This window comes from Bombina bombina, chromosome 3, assembly GCF_027579735.1.
Source record: "Bombina bombina isolate aBomBom1 chromosome 3, aBomBom1.pri, whole genome shotgun sequence".
NCBI classification, from domain to species: Eukaryota; Metazoa; Chordata; class Amphibia; order Anura; family Bombinatoridae; genus Bombina; species Bombina bombina.
The window spans coordinates 795,859,339-795,881,936 of NC_069501.1; the positions used below are offsets into that span (position 1 = coordinate 795,859,339).

General features: G+C 39.6%; 1 protein-coding gene across 1 annotated transcript in view; it reads left to right on the top strand.

Annotated features, from left to right (window-relative positions):
• Positions 1 to 22,598, top strand: part of VWA3B (von Willebrand factor A domain containing 3B) — a 486,211-nt gene that overhangs the window by 336,696 nt on the left and 126,917 nt on the right. The window contains exon 23 of the mRNA XM_053707714.1: positions 410 to 569. Within this exon, the coding sequence (XP_053563689.1) occupies positions 410 to 569 (160 nt within the window). The remainder of the gene's footprint in view (positions 1 to 409; positions 570 to 22,598) is intronic.

Below are 22,598 nucleotides of genomic sequence, written 5' to 3' on the forward strand. Positions count from 1 at the left end.
GTCTTTGCATAAATGTTTTGTAGATGATCCATTTATATAGCCCATCTTGCTGTGTTTTTTGTAAAAATGTATAGTATTGCTTATTTTTAAATAAGACTCCTAACCAAGCCCCAAGGTTTTAGATGTATACTGATGTATACAGACTTCAGACTGCTTCTGTTTGTATAATGAGTCTTTTCATATGCAGAGGAGGGAGGAGGTGTGCTCTCATCCCCTTTCTGTAGGTGTCCCAGGCTTATCTCATTAACAGTGTTAAATTGGGATCTTCTAAGTAAGTTTTTAAAAGTTTTATACTTAATTTTTATATCAGTATCTGTGCATATTATTCTTTATATTAGTATCTATTACATGCAGTTAAATAAAAATTGGTGTATATTGCCTCTTTAAGCATTTTATTGTGTTTCAACAGACCATTCAAGAGTACCTAAAAGACTTATCGGTGTTACATTCTAAGCAAAATAAATATTTCTCAGAAGAAGATCAAAAAGAACTTGTCACTCAACAAATTGATCTATTACAGCAGCTGAAAATGCTAACACCTATTAGCCACGTGCAACCTGAGAAGGCTGGTAAGTGTACTTTATATTCCTGCAGATGCATGAAGTCTTTTATGTTTTGCCATTGCTTTTTGTCTTCAGCTGAATGTTTTCATTTTAGAGCATTTGTTAAAAGGCCATTAAATACCTTGAGGTGCTTATATAAAGGGCCAGATAACAAGTGGTTAGTTAATGATTGCATGGGTACAATAACCAATATCGCTTGACCGTGCTATTATAATATAACAAGTCCATTGTAAAGCGTGTTAACTAGGGATGGGCAAATGTTTCTAAAAATTCAAAATTTAAAATGAATTTTGATACATTCCTTCATTCGATTCGAATTTCGAATGTTTATATAACATTCTAACATTCTATTTTCGAATTTTAATTTTTTAATTTTTCAATAACATTCGAAAATATTTGTTCGATTAATAGAATGTTTAGCTATGTATTTTATATCATTTTCAATTTTGAAATGTAATATTCGAATTCGAATGTGACATTCAAATTTGAATGTAACATTCAAATTCGAAATAGTATTTCTAGTCTACAACTGTGTTTTATAAATGTAATATTCGAATTTGAATGCTACATTCGAATTCGAATGTCACATTCAAATTTGTAGTAGTATTTCTAGTGTAATGCTGTATTTTATAAATACATTAAAATTCGAATGCTAAATTCGAATTTGATGCTACATTCAAATTTGAATGTCACATTCGAATTCGAAATTGTATTTCCAGTCTAATACTGTGTTTTATAAATGTAATATTCGAATTCAGATGTCGCATTAGAATTCAAATATCACATTCAAATTCAAAATAGTATTTCTAGTCTACAACTGTGTTGTATAAATGTAATATTCGAATGTCACATTCGAATTTGAATGTCACATTCGAAAACTGTAAATAACATTCAATAATATAACTTTTATGAATATTTGTTCTTATCATCATTCGATTATGTAAATCGAATTTCTACAATAACATTCATTCTAAAATTCGAATTCGAATATAAACACATTTGCCCATGCCTAGTGTTAACCAGAGATGAGTTAGCATGGCAGACTTCACTCCAGTGCTAACTATCTTCTCAAATAGATATATAGGTATAGATATATATTTCACAAAAAATAATCATATTATATATAAAAATATATTTTAAAGTAAAAAGAAAATTTTATTTTATGTGAAGAACATTGGAATATAAAGTGTTCCTAGCTCACTTCGGGTTTAGCAAAGTTGTCCTAATGTGGTGTCAAGTTAGTGCGCGAGTTATTACCGTTATATTTTTACAGTGCACCATATTCAAGTCTATAGGGAGAACAAGTTCCCACAGTAGCAGTATCCGAAGTCCTGAAGTTAGCACGCATCTGTCTTTTGCTTGCATGCTAACTTCAAAAACCAGTAAAACAATTCTGTGCTATTTTTGTTGTGACATACACACTTACAGGTAAGGTAAAGTAAAAACACCTACAGAGATTATCTAAAAAAATACTTAATTAAACACATATAATAAAATAGGAGTTGCCACCATCCTGGTAACAAACACCAAAACCGGTGGTGAAAATGACAATTGCAAATAAAAACGAGTCTGTATAGACACTGATACTGAGATTCCTGGGGAAGGTCCAAATGACATATAAGAGTTGAAAACAGTACCTTGAATTTAAAGGGACAGTATACTGTAAAATAGTTATTGCCTTAATGTGTTTACAATTGTTTTTTATACCAACTTCCGAGTAAAAAATAGATGAAAATGAGGTTTATTTGTGAATATTAAAGCTCTGCTTTTGTGTTTTGAAGCCACAACCTAATAAAATGGGTTGAGCTTGTAGGTATAATCAGATCTCATTACTGTATCACATTGTGCACATATACCTGCTTCTTTATCTTATATCTGTCCATAAAACAATCATCAATACTTGGAGAGAACAATGGAAAATCAGCATTTTATTACCTTATCTCTGCTATAGCCCACTGGGAGTGTAATTTATTTTGCTGGCTGTGTTTACAAAGCTTATCTATAGCTTGGACCTGCGGCCACAAACTTTCAGAATAGGTGGGGATACCACATGCTAAATCAACAATTTCAAATGCCAATATAAGGTTAAAGGAGCTACTTGTAAACAATTTAATACACTCCAGCAGGTAAAGTGGATCATTGGGAACAAATTTAAGGGGAGAACATTTTTGAGTAAACTGTCCCTTTAAAAATGTCTCAATCTTTATGTGGTTGATCAAAAGTTTCCCCCTGGAATGAATCCCAAAGAAATGCTGCTCTCTTATATCTAGGCGTCCTTGTCCTTGGCTCCGGGTCAGAACGATGCAAGTAGAAAAATGGGGAAACAGAACGCAAGACAAGAGATTCATGTGAAGTTTATTTTGTCACAATAGCATGCAAACAATAAAAAACGACTTATTAGACGTAAGTGAATAATAAGCCTTGAAACTGTCATTTGCTTGTCACACAATCACAAAGCAGGGAGAGCCACTAACTCTGACTCCCTTATGAACACCAAACCTTTCAGCATATCCAGATAACCTCTGAGCTGGCGGTCCATGATCATCAGGTACAGCGTAGATAAGAAGCTGTGAATAACTTCAACGCTTTTCCCCTGGTCTTTGGCAGGGCTTTATCAAGAGGACGAAAAAGTAATTCTTTTGTTTAAAGGCTTTAAACAGAAGCATTCCCCATTTTTCTACTTGCATGCTTACTTTTTACTTTCAACTTGTAATATGTGCGCAATACATTTTTACTTTGAGCACAGATAACTTGCGAGCAAAAAAGGAATTTAGCACGCCACTTGTAATCTGGCTCAAAATGTTCAGTTTATGCATAGTAAAAGAACTTTGCAATATAATTTTATTGTTATTTTGACCACTTCTTATGTAATTTAGCTCTGAAAATTGAGGATTTTCTCATTCTCAGAACCTGAAATGCCAAAATTGTCTCATCCAAATAAGGTGGAATTTGGCTACTGAAAAATAATTGCTGTAAAAAGGATGTTAATTTGTTTTAAATATATTGACTTGGCTATATGGCATTCAATAGCAACACAGCAAACATGTCTTGTAATTACGTGTTTACTTTCTTTTTTTATATCGATAATTTTTATTAATGTGGTTTCAATACCAAACAACATGTCTCACATTACATCTGTATATGACATATTTTAACATATTACTAATAAGGTTGATCAATTACATAAATTTGTTGATATACATCAAACGTAATCCAAATAAACAATCAATTCACTATACAGTGTGTGGATACCTTACTGTTTTAGAGGTAAATAACTAAGGTGACCTCTGTGTATAGATATAATTTATATCTTAATAGAGTGATACCAATTTCTAAGGCCACCATTTCGTAACCGTCCCATTAGTTTATACTTTTCGGAGGTCTTGACAACATATAGAGGCCTAGTTATCAACGTGTCTACTTACCTGCCTTCACCGGCCCAATACGCCCGCCTAAGCTCGCCTACCATCTCCGCCGCGGACCTGAATAATCTCACCAAAGTTATCAAAAAAGCTGTCAAAAAGCTGAGCACCAAGTACGGTGCGATGAGCAGCGGACTGTGATAGTTATCACTCATCCGATCCCGCTGCTCTTCGGCTTTTCTACAGCTTTATTGATAAGCTGTCACTAAGCACCCACACTAAACTACACTGTTCTACCCCCTATACCGGCGCCCCCCGCAACTAGATACATTTATTAACCCCTAAACCGCTGCTCCTAGACCCCGCCGCAACTATAATAAATGTATTAACCCCTAAACCACCGCTCCCCGAGCCCACCGCCACCTACATTATACCTAGTAACCACTATCCTGCCCCCCCTATACTGCCGCCACCTATAATACATTTTTTAACCCCTATCCTGCCGATCCCGGACCCCGCCGCAACTAAATAAATTGTTTAACCCCTAAACCGCCGCTCCCGGACCCCGCCGCCACCTATATTAAACTTATTAACCCCTAATCTGCCCCCCCTACACCGTCGCCACCTATAATAAATTTATTAACCCCTATCCTGCCCCCCTACATCGTCGCCACCTATAATAAAATTATTAACCCCTAAACCTAAGTCTAACCCTAACCCTAAAACCCCCCTAACTTAAATATTAATTAAATACATCTAAATAAATATTATTCTTATTAACTATATTAATCCTATTTAAAACTAAATACTTACCTATAAAATAAACCCTAATATAGCTACAATATAACTAATAATTATATTGTAGCTATTTTAGGATTTATTTTTATTTTACAGGCAAATGTCAATTTATTTTAACTAGGTACAATAGCTATTAAATATTTATTAACTATTTAATAGCTACCTAGTTAAAATAAAGACAAATTTACCTGTAAAATAAATCCTAACCTAAGTTACAATTACACCTAACACTACACTATCATTAACTAAATTATTCCTATTTAAAACGAAATACTTACCTGTAAAATAAATCCTAACCTAAGTTACAATTACACCTAACACTACACTATCATTAACTAAATTATTCCTATTTAAAACGAAATACTTACCTGTAAAATAAATCCTAACCTAAGTTACAATTACACCTAACACTACACTATCATTAACTAAATTATTCCTATTTAAAACGAAATACTTACCTGTAAAATAAACCCTAAGATGGCTAAAATGTAATTAATAATTACATTGTAGCTATTTTAGGATTTATATTTATTTTACAGGAAACTTTGTATTTATTTTAGCTAGTTAGAATAGTTATTAAATAGTTATTAACTATTTAATAACTACCTAGCTAAAAGAAATACAAAATTACCTGTAAAATAAATCCTAACCTAAGTTACAATTAAACCTAACACTACACTATCATTAAATTAATTAAATAAATTAGCTAAAAATAACTACAATTAAATACAATTAAATAAACTAACTAAAGTACAAAAAATAAAAAAACTAAGTTACAAAAAAATAAAAAATAAAAAGTTACAAACATTTAAAAAATATTACAACAATTTTAATCTACTTACATCTAATCTAAGCCCCCTAATAAAATAACAAAGCCCCCAAAATAAAAAAATGCCCTACCCTATTCTAAATTACGAAAGTTAACAGCTCTATTACCTTACCAGCCCTTAAAAGGGCCTTTTGCGGGGCATGCCCCAAAGTATTCAGCTCTTTTGCCTTTAAAAAAAAATACAACCTCCCCCAACATTAAAACCCACCACCCACACACCCCTACTCTAACCCAAACCCCCCTTAAATAAACCTAACACTACCCCCCTGAAGATCATCCTACCTTTAGCCATCTTCAGCCAGCCGACCACCGATGGAACAGAAGAGGACATCCACAGCGGCCGAAGTCATCATCCAAGGGGTGCTGAAGAAGTCTTCCATCCGATTGAAGTCATCATCCAAGGGGTGCTGAAGAAGTCTTCCATCCGATTGAAGTCATCATCCAAGGGGTGCTGAAGAAGTCTTCCATCCGATTGAAGTCATTTTCCAAGGGGCACTGAAGAAGTCTTCCATCCGACTGAAGTCATCATCCAGGCGGCGTCTTCAATCTTCATCCATCCGGAGCGGAGCGGAGCCATCTTCAGACCAGCCGACGCGGAGCCATCTTCTTTCACCGACGACTTCCCGACGAATGACGGTTCCTTTAAGTGACGTCATCCAAGATGGCGTCCATCGAATTCCGATTGGCTGATAGGATTCTATCAGCTAATCGGAATTAAGGTAGGAAAAATCTGATTGGCTGATTGAATCAGCCAATCAGATTGAAGTTCAATCCGATTGGCTGATCCAATCAGCCAATCAGATTGAGCTCGCATTCTATTGGCTGTTCCGGTTTAGGGGTTAATACATTTATTATAGTTGCGGCGGGGTCTAGGAGCAGCGGTTTAGGGGTTAATAAGTTTATTAGAGTGGCGGTGGGCTCCGGGAGCGGCGGTTTAGGGGGTAATAACTTTATTTAGTTGCGGCGGTGTAGGGGGGCAGATTAGGGGTGTTTAGACTCTGGGTACATGTTAGGGTGTTAGGTGCAGACATCTCCCATAGGAATCAATGGGATATCGGGCAGCAGAGAACATGAACTTTCGCTATGGTCAGACTCCCATTGATTCCTATGGGATCCGCCGCCTCCAGGGCGGCGGATTGAAAACCAGGTACGCTGGGCCGGAAAAGTTACGAGCGTACCTGCTAGTCATTTGATAACTAGCAAAAGTAGTCAGATTGTGCCGAACTTGTGTGCGGAACATCTTGAGTGACGTAAGAATCGATCTGTGTCAGACTGAGTCCGGCGGATCGAAGCTTACGTCACTAAATTCTACTTTTGCCCGGGCAGCAGGGCTTGATAACTAAGGCGAATCAGCCTCGCCACAAATACGCTGCGGAATTCCAGCGTATTTGAGGTTCACGGCTTGATAACTAGGGGCCATAGCCTGCATATCCTGGGGAGGGAAATGAAAAGGGTAGCGGTGTATTTTGAGTGATAAGAAAAAAAAAAGGGTGGAAGGGAATTATTGGGTTATAGACATTAATTAATTATTCTGCAAACTTAATTATTCTGCAAACATCTCCAACCATGGTGACCAGATTTCCTGGTAAAGGCAAATCTCTTCATTAATTCTGAATACATACTCTTCCATCTTTTTAATGTAGTTTAAGTAGTTCAGGACCACTTGGATTGTAGGAGGTGAACTCTGTTTCCACTCCCTGGCTATCACGAGCTTGGCGGTTGTTAGAAAGTATACTAAAAACATTTTCCTGGCCAGGGACATTTTGGGAATAAAAAGATGGAGTAGACCCAACTCAGGTCTGAAATGTAAGTTATAGTTCATATTACCTAGAAAATTAAAACAGTCTCTCGAGAACTGCCGGAGCCTAGGACACTCCCACCAGATATGTATCCATGAGCCTATTTGCCCGCACATCCTCCAGAATAGGGGAGATGCATTCCCCAAAATCTTATGAAGATGTGTAGGAACTAAGTGCCATCTCACCGCTACCTTGTCGTGCAATTCACAAAGTGTAGCACAATGTTAAGTTTTTCTAGCAAATGTCAGCTTCCTATACTATACCCTGGGGTCTACTGTCAGGTCTAGGTCTCTCTCCCAGGCTTTCATGGGGTTCGAGGAACCATCTGAGAGGCCATCTGTCAAAAGGTAATAATTAAAGGACATGACTCCCCCGTCTTACAACCTCTTAACCAGGTGTTCTCCCATTTTGTCAACTCTCTCGGGCTCTCCCCCAAGAATCCCCAACTTCTCAAAAGACTCCAAAACCTAAAGACTTCAAACTGAAATTTTTGTGGGACTGAGAAGGTGTCTATGAAGGATTTTATGTCCAGCCATTTCCCATTTATATGTAGGTCTCTAACCTGAGTGGGGCCTAAGTTATTCCAAAATGAATCGTGTGTCTCCTGCATGCAGCTCCCTATACCTTTAATTGACTGAATTGGCGAGGGATGAGGAGATATGTTTTTAAAATGTTTAATCTTATCCCAGAATTGCAAGTTATCCAGAAGGATCGGGTGATCAACTCCCAACTTCTTTCTATAGTATGGTGGGATCCTGATTAACTCAGAAAGTTTAAGGTAATCTGGTAACAAGGCCTTTTCCACATCTTGCCATCTGACAGATCTGAGGCAGTGACTCCAATCCAGAACATAAGACAGTCTTGAAGCTTCATAGTATAGAATAACATTCGGTAGGGCTAGCTCTCCCCATCTGACCGATTTTTGCAAGATATGTCTAGATGTATGCAGGCTTCTTACCTTTCCAGACGTATGTGGATATGATACCCTGTACTTTGTTTAATATGCTATGCGGAACTTGTATAGGAATGCAACAAAACAAGTAGGTAATCTTTGGTAAAAATTTCATTTTGATTGCAGCTATTCTGCCTGTCCAAGAAATCTTTCTGTGAACTTCCAGGACTCTAAAAGGGCCCTAAATGCTGGTAACTTCTCATTGAAATTGCTAGCAATTACTTGAGGCAGATCTGGCCCCAGTAAGACCCCTAAATGCTCGATATGAGTATTCGTTAAGTTGAAAGTATATGTTTCCTGCAAAGAGGCTAACATTTTTTTATCTACGATAATGTATAGTGCTTCAGTCTTGGAGACCTTTAACTTGTAGAAACTATGACAGCAATTTAATTAATGACTGTACTGACTGCAAAGGGGAAGTAAGTAGGAGTGTGATGTCATCAGCAAACAACTCTATTTTGTGATATGAGTCTCTCAACTCCCCTTGATATCTATATCATGCCTTATTGCTTGAGCTAGAGGTTCCACCTCCAGGGCAAAGGGGACAACCCTGTCTTGTACCATTTGATATTGAAAAGCTATCTGTCATGAATCCCACACCCCTCACCCTGGCAGACAGAGATGTGTACAGGGCCTGAATTGCTGTAATAAATTGAGAAGGGAACCCAAACTTCCCCAGAGTCTCCCAAAGGTAACGCCCCCTCACCCTGTCAAACGCCTTCTCTGCCTTGAGGGACAGGGCGAGAAGGGAAACCCCACATCTCTTAGCTTCGGTTAATATATGGAGAATCCTCCTGGTATTATTGGGGCCCTCCCAGGAATAAACCCCACCTGGTCGCTAGGAACCAGGGATGGAACAACTTTTGCTAGTCGATTAGCCCATATTTTAGCATATATTTTGATATCAATATTGATAAGGGAAATCGTCATATAGCTGCTACAACTCTGAGGATCCTTATCAGGTTTCAAAAGGGTGATTATAGCGGCCTCCAGAAACTCTGGGGACAACCTTCCAGTTGGCCTGGTATCATTAAAAAATCTAAGAAGAATTGGAACCACACTATCAGCAAAACATTTATAAAATTTACCAGTATAACCATCCGGCCCTGGAGCTTTCCCTGCTTTTAAATGTTTAATAAGATCTCTAATCTCCCTAAAGGTAATGGGTTCCTGTAAGTACTTCATGTGTTCCAACGAACTGACGGCAGCTGAAGCGTACTTAAAAACTGTTTAATATGATGCATAGTTGAATTGAGATAGATCCTTTGTTTAGGTTATATAAGGATTGATAGTATGTGTAAAATGCCTTTCCGATTCCCTTAGGTGCTGTCACTGTCTGCATTCCCTCTTTAATAGATATAATCCTATGCTGAGCAACTCTATTGCGTAATTTATTGTCCAGAAGTGTTGTTGCTTTGTTATTACTGTAGTAAAATATTTGCTTCAAATTTTCTAAGGTTGTCTGCACCCTTTGTAACTCAGCCTGGCGTATTTAGGATTTGACGGTTTGTAATTGGGCGTTTATAGAGTGTGAGGGTCGTACAGTTATTTGTTGTTGTAATAAGCGTAATTTTTTTTTAATTTCATCTTTTTGAGATGGAGTGCCTAATAAGCCATCAGCTAGTCTCCAAAAGAAGCTTGTGTCTGGAGATAAGCAGCCAACAGTTAACTGAACTGCCTGATGATCAGACCAACACGTCAGCAATATCTTTGCCTTCGCGATTCAGTCCAATTGTCTGGAGGATGTAAAAAAGGTGTCAATCCTCAAAAAGGATTTATGTGGGTTGGAGTAAAAAGTGAAATCTCTTACCATAGAGTTCACCACCCTCCACACATCATACATTTGGTATTGGGACATAATTCTCTGAAAGGCCAGAGAGAGTGACTCCATAGATCTATCGACCGCCGAGGGTCTTGTCGTAAGTTTATCAAGGTCAGGGTCCCAAACTAAATTAAAATCTCCCGCTAATATTAGTTTCCCATGCCTGACAGTGGACACCAATTTCAGGAGCTTCCTAAGGAACTTGACATGACCCGAGTTACGGGTGTACACATTTACTAGGGTCAGCAGCACACTGTTAATTTTACAAACTAATATAAAATATCTAGCCTGGGGGTCACATATAGTAAGTATACATTTGACAGCCAAGGAATCACTAAGTAATATAGCTACACCTCTGGACTTTGAAGAGTATTACGCTTCAATAAGTTGGGAATAGTTCCTAAAATCTTCCTCTATCGGAGATTACCCAGTGGGTTTCCTGTAAGAAGGCCACATCAGTTTTATGCTTCCTTAAGTTGTTAAGTAAAAGGCTTCTCTTGGTCGGAGAGTTAAGACCTTGAGTGCTATGTGATAAAAACCTGACATCTGGCATGTCTGCTAGGGGAAAGGAGATTTTTTTTTATATATTCTCTTATGTAAATCCTAAATTGTTTCGGTTCCTTGATCAAAGTTATGTTTTGGAATTTATTGGAAAAGTCTTATAAACTACACCTTTTTGTTAACCGCAATGTAGACTAGTGATCCAGTAATATGTTTATAGCAGGCCAAAGCTGCTAGGTAAATATGCCCAAATATAAATCTGGGAAAGATAGAGTTCACTTCTTGCTGATTTTTCAATTACCTGTTGAACGCCTATGTTTGGGGGGGGGGGGGAGAGGGGTTTTATAATAAAGATAGTTTCAAAGTTTGCTTACTGATATATCTGGTGTGGTGGGGGGGTGAGGGGTTGTGTAATAAAGATAGTTTCAAAGTTTGCTTACTGATATATCTGTATATTTCTCTAATATTATCTTTTCTATCTGTGGGAGACTATGCAGAAAAGTGAAGGCGGGCATCAGGGGAACATCTTAAAATGACATCAATTAACTGATGAAACAAAGTGTCTAAGGAAAGATATAACTATCTTAAAAGACTGAATGTCAGTCTGATGCTTAGCATCATTCCTTGTATGGTTCTGTACTAATTGAAACCATGTGTCAGTGGAACGTTAATGCCTCTGGTCAGTGGTATCACCCCACAGAGACCCCTCTCAAACCTCTGATCATGAGGTGGAGCCATCTGCCCAGAGTTATATCCATGCTGTGGGCCCACTACCAGCACCAGCAGGTGCTCTAAGAGCCCATAGATATATCTAATAGATTAAACATTATAACTTGAAACATTTGCAACATAGTGGTAATAAACATAGCCACAGGTAGTAAAGGGCAACATCGAAACATATAGCACCAACCTATTAAGATATGAAGAAATTACAATACTTGAATAAGAGGAACTAGGTCATGGCTGTGATCGCTTCTCCAGTTTGAGCAAGCCCTTTCCCTCTAGATGATTTTAAATGATAACATATTTCAGGGAAATAAGAATTAGAGCCTCCAGTAGGAGAAAACTACATCAAGACACATAGACTAGTTCCCAGGAAAACTAAGCTTCTCTAAGGATAACCAACCCTTTCACACTTGAAGTTTTGTTTGCATGATAAAACATTGTAGGGTGGTAAGTAATGGAACCTCATGTAGGATAGGGCAACATAACAACAAATAACGCCTACCTAGGGGAGCAATTGTAAACCACGCACAGCAAAAATTTAACACAGAATCAGGTAGATGAATATGTCTCCAGTCAGAACTAACTCTTTCACTCTTGGTGTTTTGAACAGTAAAACATTTCAGAGCGGTGTTATATGTAACCACTTGAAGGAGAACACAGCATCTAGCCATATAACAACAACCTGGGACAAACAAACAAAAATAAAACAAAATAAAACATGGTATACTTAAATATCAACACAGTTTCTAATTCTTACCAACTTTCACTTGTCCATGAGGTAACTACTGAGTGTCAAAGAGTCAAAAGTTCCTGATGTACAGTCCTAAATTAATTTCTCGGGCCTTGAACTCCTTCAATCATTGCCTATATCTACCCCTTTTCTTTTGGAAGTGTATTTTCTCTCTGCGGCAAGGGTTTCCATTCTGGAGCTGCCACTTTTAGGCCCTTCGAATTGTCAGAGGTATGTGCTTGAGAAGAAGGTTTAAGCAACCCAAGTGAGTCCATCAGCTTCTGACCTTGTTCAAGATTTGATATACTGTATATGACTTGTTGTCGTGTTGAAAGAACAACTTGACAGGGATTCCCCATCTGTATCTCACACCCACTCTTCATAGGCATGAAGAAAAAAATGATCTTCTCCTTGCCAGTGTGTGAGAGGAGAGGTCCGGAAACAACTGAACATCCTTATAGAGCTCTGGTAGAGATTTGGAATTGAATACAGCTCATATTACTTTTTCTTTGAAGGTGTAATGCAACCTTGCAATCACATCTCTGGGCTGGTCAGCGGCAGCCGCTCTGGGTCTAAGGGCTCTATGGGCCCGGTCAATCAATGCATCTGAATCTTGAAAATAACCCAAAAAAGCCTTGAAAAGGCCTACTAGAAAACCTGGTAGGTCGGCATTGCTTACTTCTTCTGAGATCCCTCTCACTCGGATATTATTCCGCCGGGATCTATCTTCTAGATCTGCCATTTTGCTCTCTAGCTCTGATATCATCTCCGCTAGGTTTTGAGAATGTGATAATATATTTGCTTGATCTACTGCCAGATCTTCCTGCCGTCTCTCCAGAATCTCTTTTCTTTCTCCTAAGACATGTAGGTCTATTTTAAGTTTAGTCACAGAACTCTTTATCTTGCTTTTGAGGGAAGAATAGTGAGAGTCCATCTTTGCTGAGAGAACTTTAATGGATTCCAGAACTGAACTGTCCCCCTCAGTATGCCCAACTGAGGCAGAAAACTTGGTCCCTGTACTCTCTCTGTAGGCAAAATGCGAATCTCTAGAGTCCTCATCAGAGCATTCTCTGTTGTGTGACCCTTCAGCACTGAAGTGATCTGCAACAGTCCTTTTTGGTCCCTCCTGGTTCTTCTTATTATTTTGGTTTAAATGGTCCATGATTTAAGAAGAGACACTTACATTTTAACAGGCTTGCTCTGTGCAAGTGTATAGATTGCTATCCTCTCGTTAATAAGCAGTATTTGTACAGAAATGACTTCCAGTGCTTACCGAGACTAAGAAGTAACAATTGAACCTGGTTTTATCTTTAGCTTTGAATAAGACGTTCCCCCTTCTTGACCCCCTAGTCTGCCTTCATTCTTCTGCCCGCATTACCATCCTGATAAGTGCCAAAATGAAAATTAAATTGCAGGCTTAATATTCAATTGTGGTCAGGGAGACATCCTTCGGTTCCTGTTTATGTGAAACTGATGTCTAGAATTGACAACACTTCTTCTCGGTTTAAATGTCCCTACTGGACAGAGATGGATAAAGGAATGGGGATATGACCTGCTGACACCTGGTCAGCAGGAAATGGAGGGGAGAAGTGATGCCAGACCTCTTTATATTTCTAGGGCACTTGTACTCTCAGGAGAGGAATAGAGCTGTGAAACATATCATGTGGTCTGCCCATATATTTAGTTATAGTGCTTAATAGTTGTGGTACATCATACATGTGGGGAGACAATCAGCGCACACACCTTTAATGCCCAGGCCCAACAAGAACTGTGACTATTCCTCCAATAAAAATATGCAGGTGTCAAGGTGCAATCCAGAGCTTCTAACTATTGTAGTGGTTTGGGGTGTCAGTATAGTATCAGCAGCACGAAACGCTACATAGGCTTAGCGTAAAAGAATTTGCAGTGTCTGGTTCAGCGCTCCCCTATATTGGCAAGATGGCAACTCTTTGCACCAGGAATGTATGCAAAAAGATCAGGGCCTTTGCACCTATACTATTGAAGCCGCTCCAATATCCCTCTACTTCACTAACCTGTGGATAACCTTCCAGATTGCGTCCCGACTTCAGATCCCTTGCCCAAACACTGCCTCCACTGATCCAGGCTCCGGTGCCCATCGGGACTATATAGCTATGAAGTTGTTCGGGTGTCGCGAGCATGGGTTCCACACAGGATCTAAGTAAGTTGTCTTAGCTGCGGCTATGTGTCGGTATAAGAGCAACGTCTCTGCAGGCTAGTGACTTAGCCCTCAGCGCGCTATCTTCCACTGCGCAGTATAACCTATTCCTATTGTAGCGAATCATGTACCCGTACATCGATAAATGCCGACAGCATACGCTGCCGGCATTTATTATTGCACTAGCATTCCTAGTGAAATGCTTGTGCAATGCTGCCCCCTGCACATTCGCAGCCAATCAGCCGCTAGCAGGGGGTGTCAGTCATCCCGATCGTATGCGATCGGGCTGATTTCTGTCCGCAGCCTCAGAGATGGCGGACGAGTTAAAGAGCAGCGGTCTTATGACCACTGCTTCTTAACTTCCGCTTCAAGCGGACCTGAAGCGAAGCGGGTCGGAAGCAGCATCTGCTGCTTCATAAATTAAGCCCCATGAGTCTTCCTTCACCTGTTGGAGGCGTTTGTGTAATGCCAGTATTTATGGGGTGATAAGTTAGCAGTTACAAGATAGATGCAGCTCCTTTGATTATAATTGAGCTGAACTTGAAAGCTGTTTTGAGGGACAGGTACAAAAATTTATGAATTTCCAAAATTTTTAAGATGTGATGTTTCTGCAAGTTTTTTAATCAAGATATTAGTTTCAGGTGCACGTTTTATTGGATCTAGGTCGCTGTGTAGATAATCGTGTTGTATCAGTTGCAATGCTGTAACATTTTACATCATTAAATATTAGTATTTAAACCTTATTATGCATCTTGTTTATTTATTGTGTAATATTGTTAGTTAATAACTAAGCACTGTGTAAGGCAATGCACGGGTTCACTTAAATAGTGTCTTAGGTGTCACAGAGAAATGAATGCTGCATAGTAAGTTGTCAAAAGTTATATAAACATTTACACTATGCATGTACCCCTTGGAAAGAGCAGGCACATGCACAAGAATAATAATCCCCAAGAGTTGGCACATTAAATATTTGTGCAATATTCATATTTAATAAAGTGTATACTTTGTATTTACTCTAAATATTTCACATTCCAATATTCTGCACTTAAGTATTTTTTAAATAGATATTCATATATATCTGTTTATATATATATATATATATATATATATATATATATATATAGGTATATGTTGTACCAAAAAACATCAGATCTTTATATAAATATGTATTTATGAATAAATAGAACATATTCTACTATGTGAAGAACATTGGAATGTGCAATATCCATATTTCATGTCTGGTTAGCATACTTGAGAAAATGCACGTTTTTCCCCCCACTGTTCTTGTTCCATTGACTTCTGCGGGTGAATATGTTAATGAGGTGCGCATCGGGTTAGAGCTCATGCAGAAACCTTTTACTTTCAACTTGTAATATGCGTGCTACCCAACACGCACAAAAAGCCTACTTCTAGGGCAGTAAACGCACAAGCGATAAATAGCGCACCACTCGTAATCTAGCTACATAGTAAAAAATACAATATACCTTTTCTCCAACATTGGTGTGTCCGGTCCACGGCGTCATCCTTACTTGTGGGATATCTCTTCCCCAACAGGAAATGGCAAAGAGTCCCAGCAAAGCTGGCCATATAGTCCCTCCTAGGCTCCGCCCACCCCAGTCATTCTCTTTGCCGTTGCACAGGCAACATCTCCACGGAAATGGTTAAGAGTTTTTTGGTGTTTAAATGTAGTTTTTATTCTTCTATTAAGTGTTTGTTATTTTAAAATAGTGCTGGTATGTACTATTTACTCTGAAACAGAAAAGGATGAAGATTTCTGTTTGTGAGAGGAAGATGATTTTAGCAGACAGTAACTAAAATCGATTGCTGTTTCCACATAGGACTGTTGAGATGAAGTAACTTCAGTTGGGGGAAACAGTTAGCAGACTTTTCTGCTTAAGGTATGACTAGCCATATTTCTAACAAGACCATGTAATGCTGGAAGGCTGTCATTTCCCCTCATGGGGACCGGTAAGCCATTTTCTTAGTCAAACAAACAGAATAAAGGGCTTAATATGGGCTAAAAAACTGGTAGACATTTTTATGGGCTAAATCGATTGCTTTATTTGGGCATTTTATTCATATTTATGCTGACAATTCGCATTTATAAACTTAGGGAACGTTTATTAAACGGCAGGCACTATGTTAGACACCTTTTCCAGTCAGGGGGCCTTCCTAGTTGTAGACTGAGCCTCATTTTCGCGCCATTACTGTGCAGTTGTTTTTTGAGAGCAGGGCATGCAGATGCATGTGTGAGGATCTGAAATTTGCTGGAAAAGCTTCTAGAAGGCGTCAATTGGTATCGTATTCCCCTCTGGGCTTGGTTGGGTCTCAGCAAAGGCTATAGCTGGGACTGTATAGGGGTTAAATTTGTAAACGGCTCCGGTTCCGTTATTTTACGGGTTAAAGCTCTGAAATTTGGTGTGCAATGCTCTTAATGCTTTAAGACACTGTGGTGAAATTCTGGTAATTTTTGAACAATTCCTTCATACTTTTTCACATATTCAGTAATAAAGTGTTTTCTGTTTAAAATTTAAAGAGACAGTAACGGTTTTGTTTTAAAACGTTTTTTGTGCTTTGTTGACAAGTTTAAGCCTGTTTAACATGTCTGTGCCTTCAGATAAGCAATTTCTATATGTATGAAAGCCAATGTGTCTCCCCATTTAAATTTATGTGATAATTGTGCCATAGCGTCCAAACAAAGTAAGGACAGTACTGCCACAGATAATGAAATTGCCCAAGATGATTCCTCAGATGAGGGGAGTAAACATGATACTACATCATCTCCTACTGTGTCTACACCAGTTTTGCCCACACAGGAGGCCCCTAGTACATCTAGTGCGCCAATGCTTATTACCATGCAACAATTAACGGCTGTAATGGATAACTCCATAGCAAATATTTTATCCAAAATGCCTACTTATCAGAGAAAGCGCGATTGCTCTGTTTTAAACACTGTAGAGCAGGAGGGCGCTGATGATAATTGTTCTGTCATACCCTCACACCAATCTGAAGGGGCCATGAGGGAGGTTTTGTCAGATGGAGAAATTTCAGATTCAGGAAAAATTTCTCAACAAGCTGAACCTGATGTTGTGACATTTAAATTTAAATTAGAACATCTCCGCGCACTGCTTAAGGAGGTGTTATCTACTCTGGATGATTGTGACAACTTGGTCATTCCAGAGAAATTATGCAAGATGTTCCTAGAGGTTCCTAGAGGTTCCGGTGCACCCCGACGCTTTTCCTATACCCAAGCGGGTGGCGGACATAGTAAATAAGGAGTGGGAAAAGCCCGGCATACCTTTTGTTCCCCCCCCCCCTATATTTAAGAAATTATTTCCTATGGTCGACCCCAGAAAGGACTTATGGCAGACAGTCCCTAAGGTCGAGGGGGCAGTTTCTACTCTAAACAAACGCACTACTATTCCTATCGAAGATAGTTGTGCTTTCAAAGATCCTATGGATAAAAAATTGGAGGGTTTGCTTAAAAAGATTTTTGTACAGCAAGGTTACCTTCTACAACCCATTTCGTGCATTGTTCCTGTCACTACAGCAGCGTGGTTCTGGTTCAAGGAACTAGAAAACTCGCTTAGTAGAGAGACTCCATATGAGGAGGTTATGGACAGAGTTCACGCACTTAAGTTGGCTAACTCTTTTATTTTAGATGCCGCTTTGCAATTAGCTAGATTAGCGGCGAAAAATTGAGGGTTTGCTATCGTGGCGCGCAGAGCGCTTTGGCTAAAGTCTTGGTCAGCGGATGTGTCATCCAAAACAAAATTGCTTAACATCCCTTTCAAAGGTAAAACTCTATTTGGACCAGAATTGAAAGAGATTATTTCAGACATCACTGGGGGAAAGGGCCACGCCCTTCCACAAGATAGGCCTTTCAAGGCCAAGAAGAAGTCTAATTTTCGTTCCTTTCGCAATTTCAGGAACGGACCAGCCTCTAATTCTGCATCCTCTAAGCAAGAGGGTAATGCCTCACAACCCAAACCAGCCTGGAAACCGATGCAAGGCTGGAACAAGGGTAAGCAGGCCAAGAAGCCTGCCGCTGCTAACAAAACAGCATGAAGGAGTAGCCCCCGATCCGGGACCGGATCTAGTGGGGGGCAGACTCTCTCTCTTTGCTCAGGCTTGGGCAAGAGATGTTCAGGATCCCTGGGCGGTAGAAATAGTTTCTCAGGGTTATCTCCTGGAATTCAGGGAACTACCCCCAAGGGGAAGGTTCCACATGTCTCACTTATCCTCAAACCAAATAAAGAGACAGGCGTTCTTACATTGTGTAGAAGACCTGTTAAAGATGGGAGTGATACACCCAGTTCCAATAAAGGAACAAGGAATGGGATTTTATTCCAATCTGTTCGTAGTTCCCAAAAAAGAGGGAACTTTCAGACCAATTTTGGATTTGAAGATCCTAAACAAATTTCTCAGGGTACCATCGTTCAAGATGGAAACCATTCGAACGATTCTACCCACTATCCAGGAAAGTCAATTTATGACTACCGTGGATCTAAAGGATGCGTACCTACATATTCCTATCCACAAAGAACATCATCAGTTCCTAAGGTTCGCTTTTCTGGACAAGCATTACCAGTTTGTGGCCCTCCCATTCGGGTTAGCCACTGCTCCAAGGATTTTCACAAAGGTACTAGGGTCCCTTCTAGCGGTTCTAAGACCGAGGGGCATTGCAGTAGTACCTTACTTGGACGACATTCTAATACAAGCGTCGTCCCTGTCAAAAGCAAAGGCTCATACAGACATCGTTCTGGCCTTTCTCAGATCACACGGATGGAAGGTGAACATAGAAAAAAGTTCTCTGTCTCCGTCGACAAGAGTTCCCTTCTTGGGAACAATAATAGATTCCTTAGAAATTAGGATTTTTCTGACAGAGGTCAGAAAGTCAAAACTTCTAAGCTCTTGTCAAGTTCTTCATTCTGTTCCTCGTCCTTCCATAGCGCATTGCATGGAAGTAGTAGGGTTGATGGTTGCAGCAATGGACATAGTTCCTTTTGCACGAATTCATCTAAGACCATTACAACTGTGCATGCTCAAACAGTGGAATGGGGACTATACAGACTTGTCTCCAATGATTCAAGTAGATCAGAAGACCAGAGATTCACTCCGTTGGTGGCTGACCCTGGACCATCTTTCCCAGGGAATGAGCTTCCGCAGACCAGAGTGGGTCATTGTCACGACCGACGCCAGTCTAGTGGGCTGGGGCGCGGTCTGGGAATCCCTGAAAGCTCAGGGTCTATGGTCTCGGGAAGAGTCTCTTCTCCCGATAAACATTCTAGAACTGAGAGCGATATTCAATGCTCTCAGGGCTTGGCCTCAACTAGCAAAGGCCAGATTCATAAGGTTCCAATCAGACAACATGACGACCGTTGCGTATATCAATCATCAGGGGGGAACAAGGAGTTCCCTGGCAATGAAAGAAGTGACCAAAATAATTCAATGGGCGGAGGATCACTCCTGCCACCTGTCTGCGATCCACATCCCAGGTGTGGAAAACTGGGAGGCGGATTTTCTGAGTCGTCAGACATTCCATCCGGGGGAGTGGGAACTCCATCCAGAGATCTTTGCCCAAATAACTCAATTATGGGGCATTCCAGACATGGATCTGATGGCGTCTCGTCAGAACTTCAAGGTTCCTTGCTATGGGTCCAGATCCAGGGATCCCAAGGCGACTCTAGTAGATGCACTAGTAGCACCTTGGACCTTCAACCTAGCTTATGTATTTCCACCGTTTCCTCTCATTCCCAGGCTGGTAGCCAGGATCAATCAGGAGATGGCCTCGATGATCTTGATAGCTCCTGCGTGGCCATGCAGGACTTGGTATGCAGACCTGGTGAATATGTCATCGGTTCCACCATGAAAGCTACCTTTGAGACAGGACCTTCTTGTTCAGGGTCCATTCGAACATCCAAATCTGGTCTCCCTCCAGCTGACGGCTTGGAGATTGAACGCTTGATTCTATCGAAGCGTGGGTTTTCAGATTCTGTGATAGATACTCTGGTTCAGGCCAGAAAACCGGTAACTAGAAAGATTTACCATAAAATATCGAAAAGATATATCTGTTGGTGTGAATCCAAAGGATTCCCATGGAATAAGATAAATATTCCTAAGATTCTCTCCTTTCTACAAGAAGGTTTGGAGAAAGGATTATCTGCAAGTTCTCTAAAGGGACAGATCTCTGCTTTATCTGTCTTACTACACAAAAGACTGGCAGCTGTGCCAGATGTTCAAGCATTTGTTCAGGCTCTGGTTAGGATCAAGCCTGTTTACAGACCTTTGACTCCTCCCTGGAGTCTAAATCTAGTTCTTTCAGTTCTTCAAGGGGTTCCGTTTGAACCTTTACATTCCATAGATATTAAGTTACTATCTTGGAAAGTTTTGTTTTTGGTTGCAATTTCTTCTGCTAGAAGAGTTTCAGAGTTATCTGCTCTGCAGTGTTCTCCGCCCTATCTGGTGTTCCATGCAGATAAGGTGGTTTTGCGTACTAAGCCTGGTTTTCTTCCTAAGGTTGTTTCTAACAAAAATATTAACCAGGAGATAGTTGTACCTTCTTTATGTCCGAATCCAGTTTCAAAGAAGGAACGTTTGTTACACAATTTGGACGTAGTCCGTGCTCTAAAATTCTATTTAGAGGCTACAAAAGATTTCAGACAAACATCTTCCTTGTTTGTTGTTTATTCTGGTAAAAGGAGAGGTCAAAAAGCGACTTCTACCTCTCTTTCCTTTTGGCTTAAAAGCATCATCCGATTGGCTTATGAGACTGCTGGACGGCAGCCTCCTGAAAGAATCACAGCTCACTCCACTAGGGCTGTGGCTTCCACATGGGCCTTCAAGAATGAGGCTTCTGTTGACCAGATATGTAAGGCAGCGACTTGGTCTTCACTGCACACTTTTGCCAAATTTTACAAATTTGATACTTTTGCTTCTTCGGAGGCTATTTTTGGGAGAAAGGTTTTGCAAGCTGTGGTGCCTTCCGTTTAGGTAACCTGATTTGCTCCCTCCCTTCATCCGTGTCCTAAAGCTTTGGTATTGGTTCCCACAAGTAAGGATGACGCCGTGGACCGGACACACCAATGTTGGAGAAAACAGAATTTATGCTTACCTGATAAATTACTTTCTCCAACGGTGTGTCCGGTCCACGGCCCGCCCTGGTTTTTTAATCAGGTCTGATGAATTATTTTCTCTAACTACAGTCACCACGGTACCATATGGTTTCTCCTATATATATTTCCTCCTGTCCGTCGGTCGAATGACTGGGGTGGGCGGAGCCTAGGAGGGACTATATGGCCAGCTTTGCTGGGACTCTTTGCCATTTCCTGTTGGGGAAGAGATATCCCACAAGTAAGGATGACGCCGTGGACCGGACACACCGTTGGAGAAAGTAATTTATCAGGTAAGCATAAATTCTGTTTTTTGTTATTTTCCTTAAACACTGAAAATTGTTGGGGGGTTTTCACTGACCCCAGAGAGGTTGGAATTCATTCTTCAAGATACAGAATTCTTAACCTGCATCAACCTATAAAGTAATTACTTGACAAGTGTAACAACTATTTTATATCAGTTCTTAAAGGGACATGAAACATATATTTTTTTCATGATCCAGATAGAGGATAAAATAATAAAAAAAAAAATCCCACTTACTTACTTTATCAAATTTGCTTTGTTATTACGGTATTCTTTGTAGAAGAACATACCTAGGTAGGTAGTTTGCATATGGCTGGTTCAGCCTTTGGCACCAGTTTGTGAAATGTTGCTGCCATCTATTGCTCTTGCAAATGTATTGTTAAAAGCATTCTTATACAACTGTACCACGTAGTGCTTGATAGACATGTATCTGCTTTTCAGGAAAGGATACCAAAAGAATGAAGTAAATGTGATAATAGAACTAAATTGTTTTTTTTTTTTTTTTTTTAAATTATATTCTCCATGTGAATCATGAAAAATTGTGTTTCAGGTCACCTAAAATGGACATAGAAAAAGAGATAAGATACACATACTCAAATTTCCAGAATATTCTAATGATTGAATTCTGCACGAGTCTGCTAAACAATCCCTGAGGGGCCTCATAATACTGAAGCATCTTAGAGAATCTCCTCAGACCAAAGAGCTTTACAGAATCTGGACCTATGTCTTATGTATATACTAGGAGCATATAGCTGCAAAACCTAACTAAGTAGGCCAATAACGTAAAAACTATAGCACTAGTTCATCACTCCTATAGTGAATACTATATAATTATTATAAATATTATAATAGGGGGATTAAGTTATCACCTTTTATACTACAGAAAGAATGAAGATGGATTGGTAGACTGGACATTTTGACACC